Source organism: Aquarana catesbeiana, linkage group LG04, assembly GCF_042186555.1.
Source record: "Aquarana catesbeiana isolate 2022-GZ linkage group LG04, ASM4218655v1, whole genome shotgun sequence".
Lineage (NCBI taxonomy): Eukaryota > Metazoa > Chordata > Amphibia > Anura > Ranidae > Aquarana > Aquarana catesbeiana.
Genome location: NC_133327.1, coordinates 13,449,838 through 13,467,802, shown reverse-complemented (window position 1 = coordinate 13,467,802; position 17,965 = coordinate 13,449,838). Strand labels below are relative to the sequence as shown.

At 43.5% G+C, this 17,965-nt stretch overlaps 1 protein-coding gene across 7 annotated transcripts in view; it reads left to right on the top strand.

Annotated features, from left to right (window-relative positions):
- Positions 1–17,965, top strand: part of NCOA1 (nuclear receptor coactivator 1) — a 589,360-nt gene that overhangs the window by 469,079 nt on the left and 102,316 nt on the right. For all 7 annotated transcript variants that reach the window (XM_073624852.1, XM_073624854.1, XM_073624856.1 and 4 more), the window contains one exon: positions 4,149–4,249. In XM_073624852.1, coding sequence (XP_073480953.1) covers positions 4,149–4,249 — 101 coding nt within the window. The remainder of the gene's footprint in view (positions 1–4,148; positions 4,250–17,965) is intronic.

The window sequence follows — 17,965 nt, the reverse complement described above, 5'->3', positions numbered from 1 at the left end:
AAAAACGATCGTTCCCGTCTGATCATCTGCCAAAATAAATTCTGGTTTCCTTTCTTGCTTCCTCTTCTCCCTTCCTAGGGGAAAGAAATGATTTTCATTTCTTAAAGCTGAACGCCGGGATAAGCAAATATTGTTTAAACACAAGAGCCATGTGTATTATTCCTTCACTCTTGGTGTGCTAACATTGGCATATAAACATTTAATATTACCTATTATTAGCATCACACTTAATATTACCTAACACTGGCATATAAACGCTTAATATTACCTAACATTGCCATATTAACACCTAGTTACCTAACATTGGCATATAAGCACTTAATATTACCTAACATTGGCATATAAGCACTTAATATCACCTAACATTGGCATATAAGCACTTAATATTACCTAACATTGGCATATAAGCACTTAATATTATCTAACATTAGCATATAAGCACTTAATATTACCTAACAATGGCATATAAACGCTTAATATTACCTAACATTGGGATATAAACACCTAATTACCTAACATTGGCATATATTCGCTTAATATTACCTAACATTAGCATCACACTTAATATTACCTAACATTAGCATATAAGCACTTAATATGACCTAACATTGGTATATAAGCACTTAATATGACCTAACATTGGTATATAAGCACTTAATATGACCTAACATTGGTATATAAGCACTTAATATTATCTAAAATTGGTATATAAGCACTTAATATTACCTAACATTGGCATATAAGCACTTAAAATTACCTAACATTGACATATAAACACTTAATATTACCTAATATTGACATATAAGCACTTAATATTACATGACATTGGCATATGAGCACTTAATATTAAATTCAAACATTACTCAGCTATTTTCTCTCTTGGTCGAATGTTATTCATTCTTACAAATTAAAGTGAAGATTACCAGATTATGGCCACTAGATGGAGCTGGCAATCATATTAAATAAGTATATGATTATCAGCTCCATCTAGTGGCCATAAAGTGGCATTTTCCTGATTCACTCTACTCTTTTTTATAAAGTAAATTACATTTGATCTGGAATGGTAGGGGAGTGCAGGCAAGCTGAGTGGTCACGTGGGACTGTGTCCCAAGTTACAACATTGACAACATATCCAAACATTATGGTGCCGTATCCCCCCCCCTCCCATGGACTGCATTTCGTCCACCAACTTTATGCCTCCAGGGACCACCCATCACACCTATTTTAGGGGTTGTCCTGTAGACGTGTAGGGACCTCCCACTTGTGTCCCTGATCCCTGCAATTTAAGTTGATGCTGTGATCCCAGGACACAGCCCTGGACACAGCATCTGCGAAACAGAGGACCAATATGCGGGACTGTCCCGCAAATCCGGGACAGCTCAAAGGCTGCGGGACTGTCCCAGCAAATCCGGGACAGTTCACCGGTCTGCAGTCATTTGCAGAATGCCGCAGTTAGTTTTCTAGGGAGGAAAGAGGAAAAATTATTTTATAATCACAAGCCGCTGAGCACAAAACAAGCGCAAACAGCGGCCAAACAATTGCTTTTTATTTTGAGAGTTGTCCTCGCTCTTCCAAAGTAACTATGTTGACTATTGTAATGCCACACAGACTGGATCTCCACCGGTTGTTTTTCCTTGAGAGGTGAACGCATTAGACCGGGACTAATGCATTCCGCGCACATCTTTGTTCTTTACTGTAAGAGCTTTTAAAGGGCAGGATGTAAGAAAGCGGCGTGTAATTAAATTTACTGTTAAAGTCCATTACTCTAAGTGGCTCTGTGGGGGCCACTGGCACTTCTGTCTCATTGGAGGGCCTTGGTTTTCCCTTTATCTATCTCATGATCATCACCTGAGATGGCTTTAGAACCATTACACATTGGCAGTTTGGCGGTTGGTGCTCCTGCCTTTCGGTTTTGGTGTTGACTTTCCCAATGGTGTACCAATAGCTATAGAAGCCCACACGGTGGTTTTTGGGGCCCAAGGGAGGCTGTTCAGGTTGGGTTGGGGGCCAATGGCAATCAGAAATTTGCTACAGAGCTCCATGATTCACACACTTCTGGTCCCCCCCCCCAGGGTGGGAGGGGGGCCATTAGGGAAGCTATTCAGGTTGGGTTGAGGTTGCTGGCCTATGGGGCCCGGGATAGGAGGGGGGCCCATTAGGGAGGCTATTTAGTTTGGGTTGGGATTTGCGGCCCACGGCCATCAGAATTTAGCTATAGAGCTCCATGATTCATAGTTACAGTCCTGGACTCCCTCCTTCCCCTTGGCTACGGGGCCCCGGGTGTGGCCCTGTAAGGAGGCTGTTCAGGTTGGGTTGGAGCTGGTGGCCCATGGGGCCTGCGGTGGGAGGCCCCACTAGGGAGGCTGTTCAGGTGAGGTTAGGTTAGTGGCCGATGGCCATGAGAATTTTGCTATGGGGCTCCATGATTCAAAGTTACACTACTGGGCTCCATGATTCAAATTTACACTATTGGACCCCTCCCCCCCCCCCCCTCCAACAACTATAGGGCCGAGAGTGTGAGGCTGTTCAGGTTGGGTTAGGGTTGGTGGGCCATGGGGCCGGCGGTGGGAATGAGGGCCTGCGGTGGGAAGTGGGCCTCATTAAAGAGGCTGTTCAGGTGGGGTTAGGGTCAGAATTTTGCAATGGAGCTCAATGGTTCATAGTTACACTCCTGGACTCCCTCGCCCCTCCCCCACCAGCTACAGGGCTTAGAGTGGGAGGTTGGGTTAGGGTTGGTGGCCCATGCTATGGGACTACATGATTCAAAGCTACACTCTTAGACTCCCTCCTTCCCCTCGGCTATGGGGCCCAGTGTGTAGGGAGGGTCCTGTTAGGAAGGCTATTTGGGTTGGGTTGGGGTTGGTGGCCTATGGGACCTGGGGTGGGAGGCAGGCTCGATTAGGGAGGCTGTTCAGGTTGGGTTAGGGTTCGTGGCCTATGGGGCCTGGGGTGGGAGGCAGGCTCCATTAGGGAGGCTGTTCAGGTTGGGTTGGGGTTGGTGGCCCATGGGGCCTGGGGTGGAAGGGGGCCCCATTACGGAGGCTGTTCAGATGGGGTTAAGGTCAGAATTTTTCTATGGAGCTCCCTGGTTCATAGTTACACTCCTGGACTCCCTTGCCCCCACCCCCCTCCCCACCAACTACGGGGCCTGGAGTGGGAGGGGGGCCCTTTTATTGAGGCAGTTTAGGTTGGGTTAGGGTTTGTGGTCCATGCTATGGGGCTACATGATTCAAAGTTACACTCCTAGACTATCTCCTTCCCCTCGGCTATGGGGTCCAGGAGTGGGGAGGGTCCTGTTATGGAGACTACTCAGGTTGGGTTGGAGTTGGTGGCCTATGGGACCTGAGGTGGAAGGGGGGGCTCCATCAGGGAGGCTGTTCAGATTGGGTCTGGGTTGGTGGCCCATGGGGCCTGGGGTGGAAGGGGGGGCACCATTAGGGAGGCTGTTCAGGTTGGGTCGGGGTTGGTGGCCCATGGGGCCTGGGGTAGAAGGGGGGCCCCATTAGGCAGGCTGTTCAGGTTGGGTTGGGGTTGGTGGCCTATGGGGCCTGGGGTGGAAGGGGGGGCACCATTAGGGAGGCTGTTCAGGTTGGGTCGGGGTTGGTGGCCTATGGGGCCTGGGGTAGAAGGGGGGCCCCATTAGGCAGGCTGTTCAGGTTGGGTTGGGGTTGGTGGCCTATGGGGCCTGGGGTGGAAGGTGGGGCTCCATTAGGGAGGCTGTTCAGGTTGGGTTGGGGTTGGTGGCCCATGCTTTAGGGCACCATGATTCATAGTTACACCCCCAAACTCTGTACAGCAGGGCTGGAGTGTGACAAGGAGAAGCAGCGTGAGGAGCGAAGTGGTTCATGTGCTGACAAAGAGCATCCTGATAGGAGGAGAGAGCAGAGTGACCTAGCAATGAGTTCATGACAGCGCTGCTTCTCCTATCACTGTGCAGTCACATGCTGGGGGGGGTCTAGGGTGAGAAGAAGTGGGTTGAGAAATGTTGGCCTTCAGATTGACGATATCTAGTGGCAGAAAGAGGTACTGCCGGGGAAATCTCTGGAATAATGTGTTATATAATGGTGATTTCTAACATGTTCAGCTTCAAAGGAGTTCTGTAGGCTTATTATTGTATTTCATTCCGATTTCCCCCTTGTGTTCTGCAGAGAAAGCTGCCGGTATCGATGACGACGTCCAGAAATCAGACATCTCCTCCAGCAGCGGTGGGATGATCGAGAAGGAGTCGCTGGGACCTCTCCTCCTAGAGGTAAGCGAATAAAGACCAACCGCAGCCTTTAAAGCTCAATGAACGGCCTCCGCTTCAGTCTTGCATGGTCTTGAGCTCCTGGACTGAAAATTCCTGCTCTGATTTCACTGCACACTGTGAGCTTCCCACAGTGTGCATTAGGAGCAGCAGCAAGTCAGATTGAGCCCTCATTTCCCGACTGAGGGATGTTCACCATCATCTAGCCCTTTTCTCCTTAGCCTGACTATCCCCACAGCCCCCCCTTCATTCATTGGGTTTCAGTTTTTTTATTCACCGAGGCTCAGCATCACATGTGGGCATGACCTAAGGGCACAGTCTGCATGCAAATGAACCCTGACACCTACCCGTTAAGGCATTTTGCTATTTGCATAACTCCTCCCACTGCTGAGGGCTCTAGAGAGCAGTACTGGGGTACTGTGATGTTTTCAGGAAGCTGTGTACAGCAGCTTTCTGGCCCCTCCCACCAGCCATGATCTGCCTGCATTGCCTAGAGAAGCACTGATGACATCACCGGGTCCAAAATAAGGTATATAAGCCCCTCCCACCAGCCACGGTCTGCCTGCATTGCCTAGAGAAGCACTGATGACATCACTGGGTCCCAAAAAAGGTAGATAAGCCCCTCCCACCAGCCATGTCCCTCTTGCATTACACAGGGTACCAGCTTTCTAACATGTTTCAGGTGCTGGGGATATAGTGAAGGCTGTTAAATGATATGTGCATGATAACTATGCTCCCTCCCAGCCCCCTCTAGTGAAAAAAAATAATAATAATACACATCATCACTTATAGCCTATAGGGCCGCAGTGTGTGTGACCTCCTGTGCTGCACTCTGATCACTTACATTCTTCCCAGTTCTCTCACTCTGAACTACAGAACACCTCCCCCATGGTATAAAGATTAGGAGCGGGGGAGGTGTTTTGTAGTCCTGGGGTGTTTCCATAGCACAGGAAGTTTGTTACTGGCAGGATCACCAAGTGAACAATAAAGCAAGAAAAATAAATCTGCTGCTCCCATCAGCTGATGTCTTTCTGTGCCGCACTCCTATCCGTTATATTGTTCCCAGTCCCCTCTCTCTCTCTGAACTACAGAACACTTACCTCCTCTGTTGTGGGGTTGAAAAGAGGGAGGGGGTGTTTGTAGTCCTGTCCTAGGGTCACAAGAGTGAGCGTTGTCATCCTAGGATAGGACTACAGAACACCTCCCCCCTAATGTGGTGGGGATGAGAAGGGGGGTGTTCTGTAGTCCAGTCCTTGGGTGACAGTGCTGCTCTTCCATAACTGCAATACAGTGAGTGTTGTCATCCTAGGACAGGACTACAGAACACCTCCCCCTAATGTGGTGGGGATGAGAAGGGGGGTGTCAGTTCTGTAGTCCAGGCCTAGGGAGCAACGCTGCTCTTCCATAGCTGCCATACAGCGAGTGTTGTCATCCTAGGACAGGACTACAGAACACCCCCTCCATGTTGTGGAGATAAGAAGAGGGGGATGTGTTCTTTAGTCCAGTCCTAAGGTGACAGCGCTGCTCTTCCATAGCTGCAATACAGTGAGTGTTTTCCCCCTAGGACGGGACTACAGAACATCTCCCCCCATGTTATGACGATGAGAAGAGGGGGAGGTGTTCTATAGTCCTGTCCTAGGGTGACAACGCTGCTCTTCCGTAGCTGTAATACAGTGAGTGGTTTCCCCCTAGGACAGGACTACAGAACACCCCCCCCATGTTATGATGATGAGAAGAGGGAGAGGTGTTCTGTAGTCCAGTCCTAGGGGGACAACGCTGCTCTTCCCTAGCTGCAACACAGTGAGTGTTTTCCCCCTAGGACAGGACTACAGAACACCTTCCTCCATGTTGTGGAGATGAGAAGAGGGGGAGGTGTTCTGTAGTCCAGTCCTAGGGGGACAACGCCGCTCTTCCATAGCTGCGATACAGTGAGTGTTTTCCCCCTAGGACAGGACTACAGAACACCTTCCTCCATGTTGTGGAGATGAGAAGAGGGGGAGGTGTTCTGTAGTCCAGTCCTAGGGGGACAACGCCGCTCTTCCATAGCTGCGATACAGTGAGTGTTTTCCTCCTAGGACAGGACTACAGAACACCTTCCTCCATGTTGTGGAGATGAGAAGAGGGGGAGGTGTTCTGTAGTCCAGTCCTAGGGGGACAACGCCGCTCTTCCATAGCTGCGATACAGTGAGTGTTAAAAGAAAAACAAAATAAGTTAAACGAGGAGCTGCCAGCATAAAACAGTGTACTCACATGACTCGGATGGATAAAATATTATAAAATATGTGGCGCTACCTCAGCCTAAGTGTAACAACTAATCAAAGAGCAATGCACAAAAAATAAATCAACAGTGCAATGAAGCAATAAGATGCAATAATCAATGGTCAGTAAATGACAAAGGCAATGATCAATACAATACAAATAGGTGAGAAACCTCTGACAGTGATAACGTGCAATGAGCAATAAATGAAGCCCATTCACGAAAGTGCCATGTGCATAAAAGTGAAAAAATAATGTGCAAACAAAAAAGGAAACTAGTGACACATGATAACACGTAATAAATGTCCAAACAGAATAATGATGATAAATAAAAAGTGCAGTCCAAAGAAGCATGCGGTGCGACTCCCAATATCAGCACAATTCAATCTTCTGAGGGTAATACAAAAGTGCAAGTGCAGTGAGCAATCACAAGTGTCTGATACTAAATGTGTTCATCCAATCATGTTCCGGAGTGCGGCAACTGCTTCCCCCAGCCTCTCACCTGTAGTAGCGCTCTTCCATAGCTGCAATACAGTGAGTGTTGTCACCCCAGGGGGGGGGATTCAATTTAATCCTCCATCCAATGAAACCATCCCTTCCGCTCACCGCCTCACCCACCCACAACAACGCTCCAAACACGCCATTATCATGTTTATCGTTTTTGTTTTTTGATCAAATTGGATTGGTTGTCGATTTATTGATCGGTTCAGAATAGAAGAATGACGAGAGCACAAAGATACAAAGTATTCCTCCCAGCAATACAATGGCGGGATCCATTAGCCCTTTCACTGCCATTTTTTTGCACACATTTAAAAAATAATAATAATTTTAGGCCCGATGATTACATAAACCCCCCCCCCCCCCAACATCTATTTTCTGAAAGCAGACACCCTGGAGAATGAAATGGCGCTATTTTCATTTTTTTTTTTTTTATTCCACGTGATATCAGCCCAATACAGAATTTCAGTACAAAATACGCTCATGTTAATTCTAGGGCACACAAATACAATATATATATATATATATATATATATATATATATATATATATATATAGATAGATAGATAGATAGATAGATAGATAGATAGATAGATAGATAGATAGATAGATAGATAGATAGATAATTTTTTTTTGTAAAATATAAAAAATGAGGCTGCACCGAGTAAATTGATGCCCAACATGTCAAGGCTTAAAGCTGCGTGCGCTCCGGGTAATTACGACAAACTTCTATACCCTACATTTTCCGCAGGCGGCCCTTTAAAAGACCCCTACAGGTCATCAGTTTAGAGGTAACTGTGAAAAAGGGGGCCGAGAATTTCCTGATCCTAACGTGTGTCGCAATCAGCGTTTTCATGCGTGGGCGCCCCTAACGCTTGTATTTACACTTGTGTATGTGGGGTTGGGGGGGGGGGCTAAAAAAATGTTGGGGGGGGGTGTAAGGGCTTGTGTGTTACCGTAATTTTTTTTTTTAGAAAAAAAAAAATTCACTAAACTTTATTTTTCATCACATAGAGGACAAAATTATTAGGAATTTTATATATATATATATATATATATATATATATATATATATATATATATATATATATATATATACATATATATATATATATATACATATATATATATATATATATATATATATATATATATATATATATATATATATTGGGAATATCATTAGGAATCACCATTATCAATCAAATAATAAAAAGAAGAAATATTATTATTATTATTCATTATGATTAAATGTTGTATTATTATTATTAGCAATAATTTATTTTTATGTTGTTATTATTATTAGTAGTAATAGGTCTAATGGGTATGATAATAGACTATGTAATTATGAATTATAACATAATAATTAGGCATAATATATAATTAAAAGTATCATTAGGAATCATCAATATTAATGAAATAATAAGAAATACTAATATTATTATAACTATTATTATTATTGATGATGATGATGATACAAATGCATTAATGTTAAATGTATTAACAATTTCTTTTTATGTTATTTTTATTAGTAGTAGTAATCGGTATACAGAGAATATGTCATTATGATTTATAACATAATTATTAGGCATAATATATTATTATTATACAGGATTTATATAGCGCCAACAGTTTACGCAGCGCTTTACAATATAATATATAACTAAGAATATAATTAAGAATAATACAAGAAGAACTATTGTTGTTGTCTTTATTATAAATATTATTATTAATGATAATAAAATACATTTTTCATTATTATTGGCGATAATAAAAATACAATAAAATTAAGGTGGTAATAATAATATTAATAATAATAATAATAATAATAAAAAGATATATATATAGTAATTACATAAGTAAATGGAGATTGTGTAGTATGGAGACATCCTAGGCAGATATCTAAAAGAGGGGACAGCCATGTAGGAGAGATGGAGAGAAGGGCTTGGATCTGGAGATTTAGGTGCTATGCACCTGTCTCAGGCAGAAATAGTTACCACCCGCCATATGAGAAAGCCACGTTTGGAGGTCAGAGAGAGCAGGTGCAGGGTAGCCGGGTGGTATGAAGTTAGTCCTTGGCTTTCCAGAATGTGTGCGACCTCGCACGTTAGCAGCTGCTGATTGTACTCTGCCTTCCATACTGTAAACAGTTGTTTGAGAACTGTCACTGATAAACTCATTAGCCAGGTGTCCCGGACATCTGAACATTTCACGCCAATGCCTCTTGTTCTGGGCTAGCCATTCTCAACCAGGATTTTGTGGAAACCTAGGGTTCTTCTGAAGGCTGCTAATAGTTCCTTGAGCTGTGGTTGATTGACCTTTCATCTGATGGTGCCTACATAGTTCCAGGGCCAATGCTGCCGATCCCTGATGCTTTTTAACAGGGGTTCTCAGAGACCTGAAAAAAAATTCAATGGGTTCCTTTAGGGCAGGGGTCTCCAAACTACGGCCCTCCAGTTGTTGAGGAACTACAATTCCCATCATTCCTAGTCATGTCTGTAAATGTCAGAGTTTTACAATGCCTCATGGGACGTGTAGTTCCACAACAGCTGGAGGGCCGTAGTTTGGAGAACCCTGCTCTAGGGTAAATGGTTGAGAGAGGTTTCCTGGACCAGCCTCCTTAACCTTTTTTACACCAGAGGAACGCTTTAAATAATTTTTAAGTCTCAGGGAATCCTTGGTAAAACAATTTATTGGGGGTCAATGCCCTTTACATTGGTGGCTAGTGGAAGGAGTGCCCCTTAATTTGGTGGCCAGTGGGAAGAATTCCCCAATTACATTAGTGGCTAATGGGAAGAATGTTCCTCTTTTATTGGTGGCTAATGGGAAGAATGTTCCTCTTTTATTGGTGGCTAATGGGAAGAATGTTCCTCTTTTATTGGTGGCTAATGGGAAGAATGTTCCTCTTTTATTGGTGGCTAATGGGAAGAATGTTCCTCTTTTATTGGTGGCTAATGGGAAGAATGTTCCTCTTATATTGGTGGCTAATGGGAAGAATGTTTCTCTTTTATTGGTGGCTAATGGGAAGAATGTTCCTCTTATATTGGTGGCTAATGGGAAGAATGCTCCTCTTATATTGGTGGCTAATGAGAAGAATGTTCCTCTTTTATTGGTGGCTAATGGGAAGAATGTTCCTCTTTTATTGGTGGCTAATGGGAAGAATGTTCCTCTTATATTGGTGGCTAATGAGAAGAATGTTCCTCTTTTATTGGTGGCTAATGGGAAGAATGTTCCTCTTATATTGGTGGCTAATGGGAAGAATGCTCCTCTTATATTGGTGGCTAATGAGAAGAATGTTCCTCTTTTATTGGTGGCTAATGGGAAGAATGTTCCTCTTATATTGGTGGCTAATGGGAAGAATGTTCCTCTTACATTGGTGACTATATACACATATGACTAAGCACTTGTGGCGTGAAACGTGTTAACGTTTTGTTCCTTGCCTTGAGAAGTTGTGATGTGCTTTTATTTATGGGTTATTTCCCATCACTAAAAAGCACAACACAGCTTCTCCAGGCAAGGAAAAAACGTTGACGCGTTTCACACTACAAGTGTTTCTTCATAACTATATATACATATGACTCCAAGTGTCTCTGAGCGTCACCGGCACCCCCCACACCTCTGCCCACAGGCGGTACTGCACACCCCAGTGGCTTGAATCCTACTTGTCTTGCGAGACAACGTTCGCAAATCGAGTCAGGATTTTTTATTTTTTTTTAAAACAGCTCGTATTGCGAAACGCTCATAAACCGCGTTACTCGCAATCCAAGGTTTTACTGTATATACATAAGACAAATCGCTTGTAGCATGAAATGTATATAAATATGACTATGAAACGCATCAACGTTTGTTCCTTGCCTTCAGAAGTTGTGATGTGCTTTTTCTTCATGGATTATTTCTAATCAATAAAGCTTAGTCATAACTTTATATAATACAACTAAGTGCTTGTAGCGTGAAACGCGTCAATGCTTGTTCCTTGCCTTGAGAAGCAGTGAATTGCTTTTATTGATGGATTATCATCACTAAAAGCCCATTATAGCTTCTCCAGGTAAGGAACAAAAGATGATGCGTCATTACTACGTGCTTGTAGCGTGAAACCTATAAAGTTATGAATAAGCGATTGTAGCGCGAAACACGTCAACGCTTATCTCTTGCTGTGATGTGCTTTTTATTGATGGATTATTTGTAATAAATAAAAGTACATTGTAGCTTCTCAAGTCAAAGAACAAACATTGAGGTATTTCACACTACAAGCGCTTAGTCACATTTATATATACAGTGGTACCTTGGATTACAAGCATAATTCGTTCCAGAAGCATGCTTGTAATCCAAAGCACTCGCATATCAAAGCGAGTTTCCCCATGGGAATCAATGGAGACTCTGATAATTCGTTCCAGTGTCACTGCTAGTGTATGCAGTACCGCATGTGGCCAGAGGTGGCGCACCGGAGATGCTCAGAAACGCTTGAGAACGGAGTGTCTCAGAGCGTCACTGGCGCCCCCGCACCTCTGGCCACATGCGGTACTGCACACCCCAGAGGCTTGAATCCTGCTCATCTTGCGAGACAACGCTCGCGAATCGAGTCAGAATTTTTTTTTTAAAAACTGCTCGTATTGCAAAGCGCTCATAAACCGCGTTACTCACAATCCAAGGTATACATGAGACAAATCGCATGAAATGTATATAATTATGACCAAGCGCTTGTAGCGTGAAACGCGTAAACGTTTGTTCCTTGCCTAGAGAAGCCGTGATTCTGCTTTTATTGACGGATTATTTCTAATAAACTTGTGGAGTTTCCATGTATCAGAGTGCGGTCACCCACCGTCCTTTCTGAAGTATTTGGCGGTTGCGAGCCGGACCAGCACCTTTCTGTGTGGATTTGGGGACTAGCATAGGGGTGGACCGACCTGGAGCAGTGTATTTGTATTATTGGACTGCTTAGGTTTTGCTGGAGTTTTCATTCTAACTATGTAAAATGAATAGCAATATTATGTAAAAAAAAAAAAAAACGACCACATCTTGGACCACCACTTGGAACTTTGTCTTGTCTAGAACGTAAAAAAAAAAAAAAAATAGAATAATGATAATAGCTTCCCACATCGGCCAGAAACACTGAGCAGCCAATAAAGTTTTACTGCCTGGCAGCTGTGTGATAACACACCTAACTGTTGACTGCTGGCAATTAAGAGATGTGAAGAGCTGCTTCAGCAAATTCATTATTTGATCGGCTTCCAGTTATGAACGGCTGGAAGGGTTTACACATGTGACAGTATGCTGGCGGGAGAGCCAAACCACAAACACTGTTTGACAGAGGCTGTGTGTGTGCTTCCTGTGCGGCTCGCACACCATATACCGGTCAGCAGCCGCTCTCTGTTATTGGCTGAGCAAAGAAAAAAAAAATTGAGGTTTTATTTTGACAGTCGTGATGACTTCACGAACCTGTGACCACGTTGATAGGGTTGTGGTTGTTGAAAGGATTGATAAAATCTCATACACTATATTACCTCAAGTATTGGGACGCCTGCCTTTACACGCACATGAAGTTTAATCTGTCTTAGTCCGTAGGGTTCAATAGTTGGCCCACACTTTGCAGCTATAACAGCTTCAACTCTTCTGCGAAGGCTGTCCACAAGGTTTAGGAGTGTGTCTATGGGAATGTTTGACCATTCTTCCTGAAGTGCATTTGTGAGGTCACAAGAGAAACAAAATGATACCCCAGCTCCGCTGCCAATATGATGATCTATGAACTGTGATCCGGTGCTCTAGCCTGGACGTTCAGGCCCCAAAATGCAGTACTTGAATCAGAAAAGGGCTGGCGACTCGGCTAAGAAGCCTTCATCAAAGCAAGGCTTTGATGAAGGCTTCTTAGCCGAAACGCATCAGCGTAGCCTGTACCTGTGTACCCATGTAACCCAATAAAGGACTTTTATTCAGGAGCATCCGAGTCGCCAGCCCTTTTCTGATTCATTTGTGAGGTCAGGCACTGATGTTGAACAAGAAGGCCTGGATCGCAGTCTCCGCTCTAATTTATCCCAAAGGTGTTCTATCAGGTTGAAATCAGGACTCTGTGCAGGCCAGTCAAGTTCCTCCACCCCAAACTCGCTCATCCATAGCTTTACGGACCTTGTTTGTGCACTGGCGTGCAGTCATGTTGGAACAGGAAGGGGCCATCCCCAAACTGTTCCCACAAAGTTGGGAGCGAGAAATTGTCCACAGTGTCTCGGTATACTGACGCCTTAAGAGTTCCCTTCACTGGAACTAAGGGGCCAAGCCCAACCCCTGAAAAACAAACCCATGCCATAATTCCCCCCACCAAATGATTTGGACCAGTGCACAAAGCAAGGTCCATAAAGACATGGATGAGCGAGTTTGGGGTGGAGAAACTTGACAGGTCTGCACAAAGTCCTGACATCAACCCAATAGAACACCTTTGGGATTAATTAGAGCGGAGACTGCGAGCCAGGCCTTCTCGTTCAACATCAGTGTCTGACCTCACAAATGCGCTTCTGGAAGAATGGTCAAACATTCCCATAGACACACTCCTAAACCTTGTGGACAGCCTTCCTAGAAGAGTTAAAGCTGTTATAGCTGCAAAAGGTGGACAAACTCAAAATTGAACCCTACGGACTAAGGCTGGGATCCCATTAAACTTAATGTGTGTGTAAAGGCAAGCTTCCCAATACTTTTGGTAATATAGTGTATGTGTTTTATTTAAAATGTTAATTCAGTTTCAAAAGTAATTTTCAATATTTTAAAATACTAAATCCTTGGTGATCCTGCCATGAAGGTCCTCTTTGTTCAGGCATTTCTTGTTAAAGGTTGACAACGCTCTGTGCCCGTCTCCTAACTGTGCTATTGTGTTGCCACCATGTCACACAGGCTTCCAGTAGAGACTACAAGCAGCCTTTCCAACACAACTTACGCAGGCAGGGTCCACTGTTATCACAGTGATTACGAAGGCATGGTCCTCTGTTGTCAACTTTGGGAAAGCCAACATTGGGAAATGCCATGCAGCCATCGCTGGAATGGATTGAGAGAGTAAAAAATCAACAGCACTGAGGTGTAATAAGGGATAAAAAAGGTTAAAATATGTATATATATCAAAAGTAAACTTTTGATACATGACAAGGAATGCCCAGAGCACTATGAGCTAGGCAAAGTCATGGCACATCAAAGACTGTCTGCTTTAAGGCTACAGTTCTCTGATTGAACCTTTAGAATAAAGCTGGCCATAAACCAGTAGAATTTTGTTGGAAAATTTTCAGATTCAGAACATTTGTTGAATTTTCTAATGGTTAGTGTCGGTCAAATTTATGTTTTCGACCGTAGCAACGAGAAAATTCAAAGAAAAGTTTTCCTTCGAATAAACAAAATTGTAACTGTGAATGGGAGGGGGAAAAAAATTATACATATTGGAATGAAGCCTGTTGAATATGTCTGGGAATCCATTCAAGTAGCAGCCCTGGATGAAATGTTAAGGACTTTCAAATGAAATGAACTGACCTGATGGCAAGAAAAAATGCTCTTAAAGAATGTTCTGATTAATGATTTTTCTACGGATGTTCAAAAATCTAAACGTGTGGGACCAGCTTAAGCCACATGATAAGGAATGAGTCACTGTAATCCGTTACTGTAATGAACACCCAAAGGTGTTCAGTAGGGTTGAAGTTAGGGCTCCTTTAGGCCTATTCAGTCAAAAGAACATTTGTGAGGGCAAGTACTGTTGGATGAAAAAAACCTGGTCCACTATTCGTATTCCAGTTCATCCCAAAGGTGTTCAGTTATGGTTGAGGTCAGGAATCTGTGTTAGATGAGAAGACATAAGTCACGATTGCCATTCCATTTCATCCCAAAGGTGTTCAGTAGGGTTGAGGTCATGGCGCTGTGTTTTTAGCCAAAAGAACATTTGTAAGGTCAGGTACTGATGTTGGATGAGAACACCTGGTCCTTTATTGGTGTTGTAATTCATGCCAAAGGTGTTCAGTAGGGTTGAGGTCTGGTACATATGTTGGGTGAGAAGCCTTGGTTCACTATTGGCATTCCATTTCATCTCAAAGGTGTTCAGTAGGATTGAGGTTCATGGCTCTCTGTAGGCCTATTCAGCCAAAGAAACATTTGTGAGGTCAGGTACTCATGTTGGATGAGAGGACCTGGCTCACATTTGGCGTTCCAATTCATCCCAAAGGTGTTCAGTTGGGTTGAGGTCAGTTATCTGTGTTGGATAAGAAGACCTGAGTCACAGTTGGTGTTCCAATTCATCCCAATGGTGTTCCGTATGGTTGAGGTCAGGTACTGATGTTGGATGAGAAGACCTGAGTTACAATTAGCATTCCAACTGTGTTCAGTAGGGTTGAGGTCAGGGCTCTGTGTAGGCTTATTCAGCCAAAATAACTTTTGTGAGGTCAGGTACGGATGTTGGATAAGAAACCCTGAATCACTATTGGCATTCCAATTGAGCCCAAAGGTGTTCAGTAGGGTTGAGCTCAGGGCTCTCCGGTTCCTCCACACCCAACTTGGCAAACTATGACTTTATGCAGCGGTCCTGTCATGATGGAACAAAAAATAGCCTAAAAAGTTCATTGATATCGCTGACCAATCAGAATCTATCTGGTTTGTCCTGGAAGCACTGAGTGAGTAGAGGAAGAACAACAGAGATTTCAAATCCCAAGGCTGCTGGCCTGACTGAGGGACCCCTGACCACTAAGGATCGTGGAGACCAGAGGGGGGTGGGGAGGGTGTCCAGTGTTCACCTCTACATTTTTTCTGTAAAGGTGAACTATCCCTTTAACCAAACTGTTGTTACAGGGTCTGCAAGGTTGTTGTATGTTGTAGTATTAACAGTATCCTTCATTGGAAACACCTCAACTCCATAATTTGAAGGGGGGAAGGGTCCACATACCATTGGCCATATCAGTAGGTGTGATGGTCAGGCATTTACAAACATTTGGCCATATAGTCTATCTTGCCACTGGATTCCTCCAAAGAAAGAGAAAATATAATGTGAGCAATTTTGCCATGAACCATGCTGGTCATTTGTGGATGGAATTGCCTTCATACAGAACCTTTACGTTGCCCGTGTAGGGCCCTATACAGTTTCTATTAAATGTTCCTATAAAAGCAGCCAGCTCTGATACAGCCTCCCAGTCTAGCCACGTGTGGGGCATGCATATCAAGCGTTTTTTTATCAGCCACGCCACATGTACCTTGATTCTTCTCAAACACGCCACGTTGTCTGTTCTCCACGAAGGCTGACTGTTTGATCTCTGCAGGAGCCATTGAGAGCGAACCTGTTTTATACTAGTAGAAGAAGGAATGTACATTCCTGTGCATTAAACGAAGAACTTGCAGGAACCAATATTTTCAGAGATATTTGTCTGTCCACCCACACTGCATTTTAAAAGAAGGACCCACTCTGCAATTTGATGCTGACAGGCCCCTTGATGTGCCCGTGAAAATACCGTAATCGTTGCAACATAGAAAAAGGCCATTACTGTCGCTGACATAAGGGAGGCTTAAAGGCATCTTAACCTCAAACATTTTCCTCACTTCAAACTTCAGGCAGGCCAAATCGGATGGTACTACAGATTCACCATTAACATATAGAGAGGCCAACTGTTACCAACATAAGGGAGGACTAAAGGTCTCTTCAAAAATTGTTCAGCTAGTAGTAGTTGGTCACATTCACTTTGACTTGTTCTGTAATGCTGAAGACCTTTGGTAGCTTCTCCAAACAACTTCTTTAGTTCTAATAATTGGAATGACTCATGGTGATTGGATTAAGGTGTTAGTGCTACCCCTGTGGATATCAATTCTGGGGTTTCATCCCGACACTCATTAGAATTCACTAGAAGTGGCTTGGATATATGAAAATATATATTAGTATTACAGAATAAGTCCAATGGAATGTGATTATTATCTGGTAGAAATTGATCACATTCAACTGGACTTGTTCTGTATTGTTAAATACCTTTCGTAACTTCTCCAAGCAACTTCTTCAGTTCTAATGAGTGAGAACGACACATTTCATGGTGAGTGGATAAGGCTAACTTCACACTGGCATTAAAAGCAAGCGTTTGAGAGGAGTTAAAAACGCCCCTTGAACGCCGATACAATGGACAGCACACTTCAAAATTGAAACCTCAGGTCGAGTCAGGAGGCATTTAAAGCCTTTCAATTACCAGGCAGTTGCGGTGTGGTTACGGGGTGTTAAGATTAGTTTATTAAGTGTAATGGAACAGGCGTTTGTGGAGCAGTTTTAACGTGCCTTAATGCTCATCAAACGGTTCAAAACTGCCCATAGTACATTTGGGGAGCATTTTTAACTCATCATTAACACTTGTAAAACGCCAGTCTAACGCCCATACTAAAGCTCATTTAAGCGAGTCTAAAGCCCATGCTAACGCTATAGGAGAGTTTGTCAAGCGTTAGAAATTTTGTCAAGTTTGAACAAGCCCTGAAGGTATTAATGTTGTCTGTGTGGATATAAATTCTGGTGTATCTTCGCGACACCCAGAGCTGGAGAAGTGGCTTGAATAAGCTACAAAATATCTTTAACGTTACAGAACAAGTCCAGTGGAATGTGAATATTATCTAGTGCAGTGTTTCTCAACTTCAGTCCTCAAGGCGCCCCAACAGGTCATGTTTTCAGGATTTCCCTTAGATGAAGCGGCCGTGGTAATTACTAAGGCAGTGAAACTGATCAAATCACCTGTGCAAAATAATGGAGAGCCTGAAAATATGGCCTGTTGGGGCACTTTGAGGACCGGAGTTGAGAAACACTGATCTAGTGGTAGATGGTCACATTCAACTGGACTTGTTCTGTATTGTGGAAGACCTTTCGTAGCCTCTCTAAACACTTCCTCAGTACTAATGAGTGGATTAACACATTTCACTGTGATTGGACTAAGGTGTCATTAAAACTGCAGAAGAGACTTGAATAAGCTACAAAATATCCTTGTTGTTAAGGAA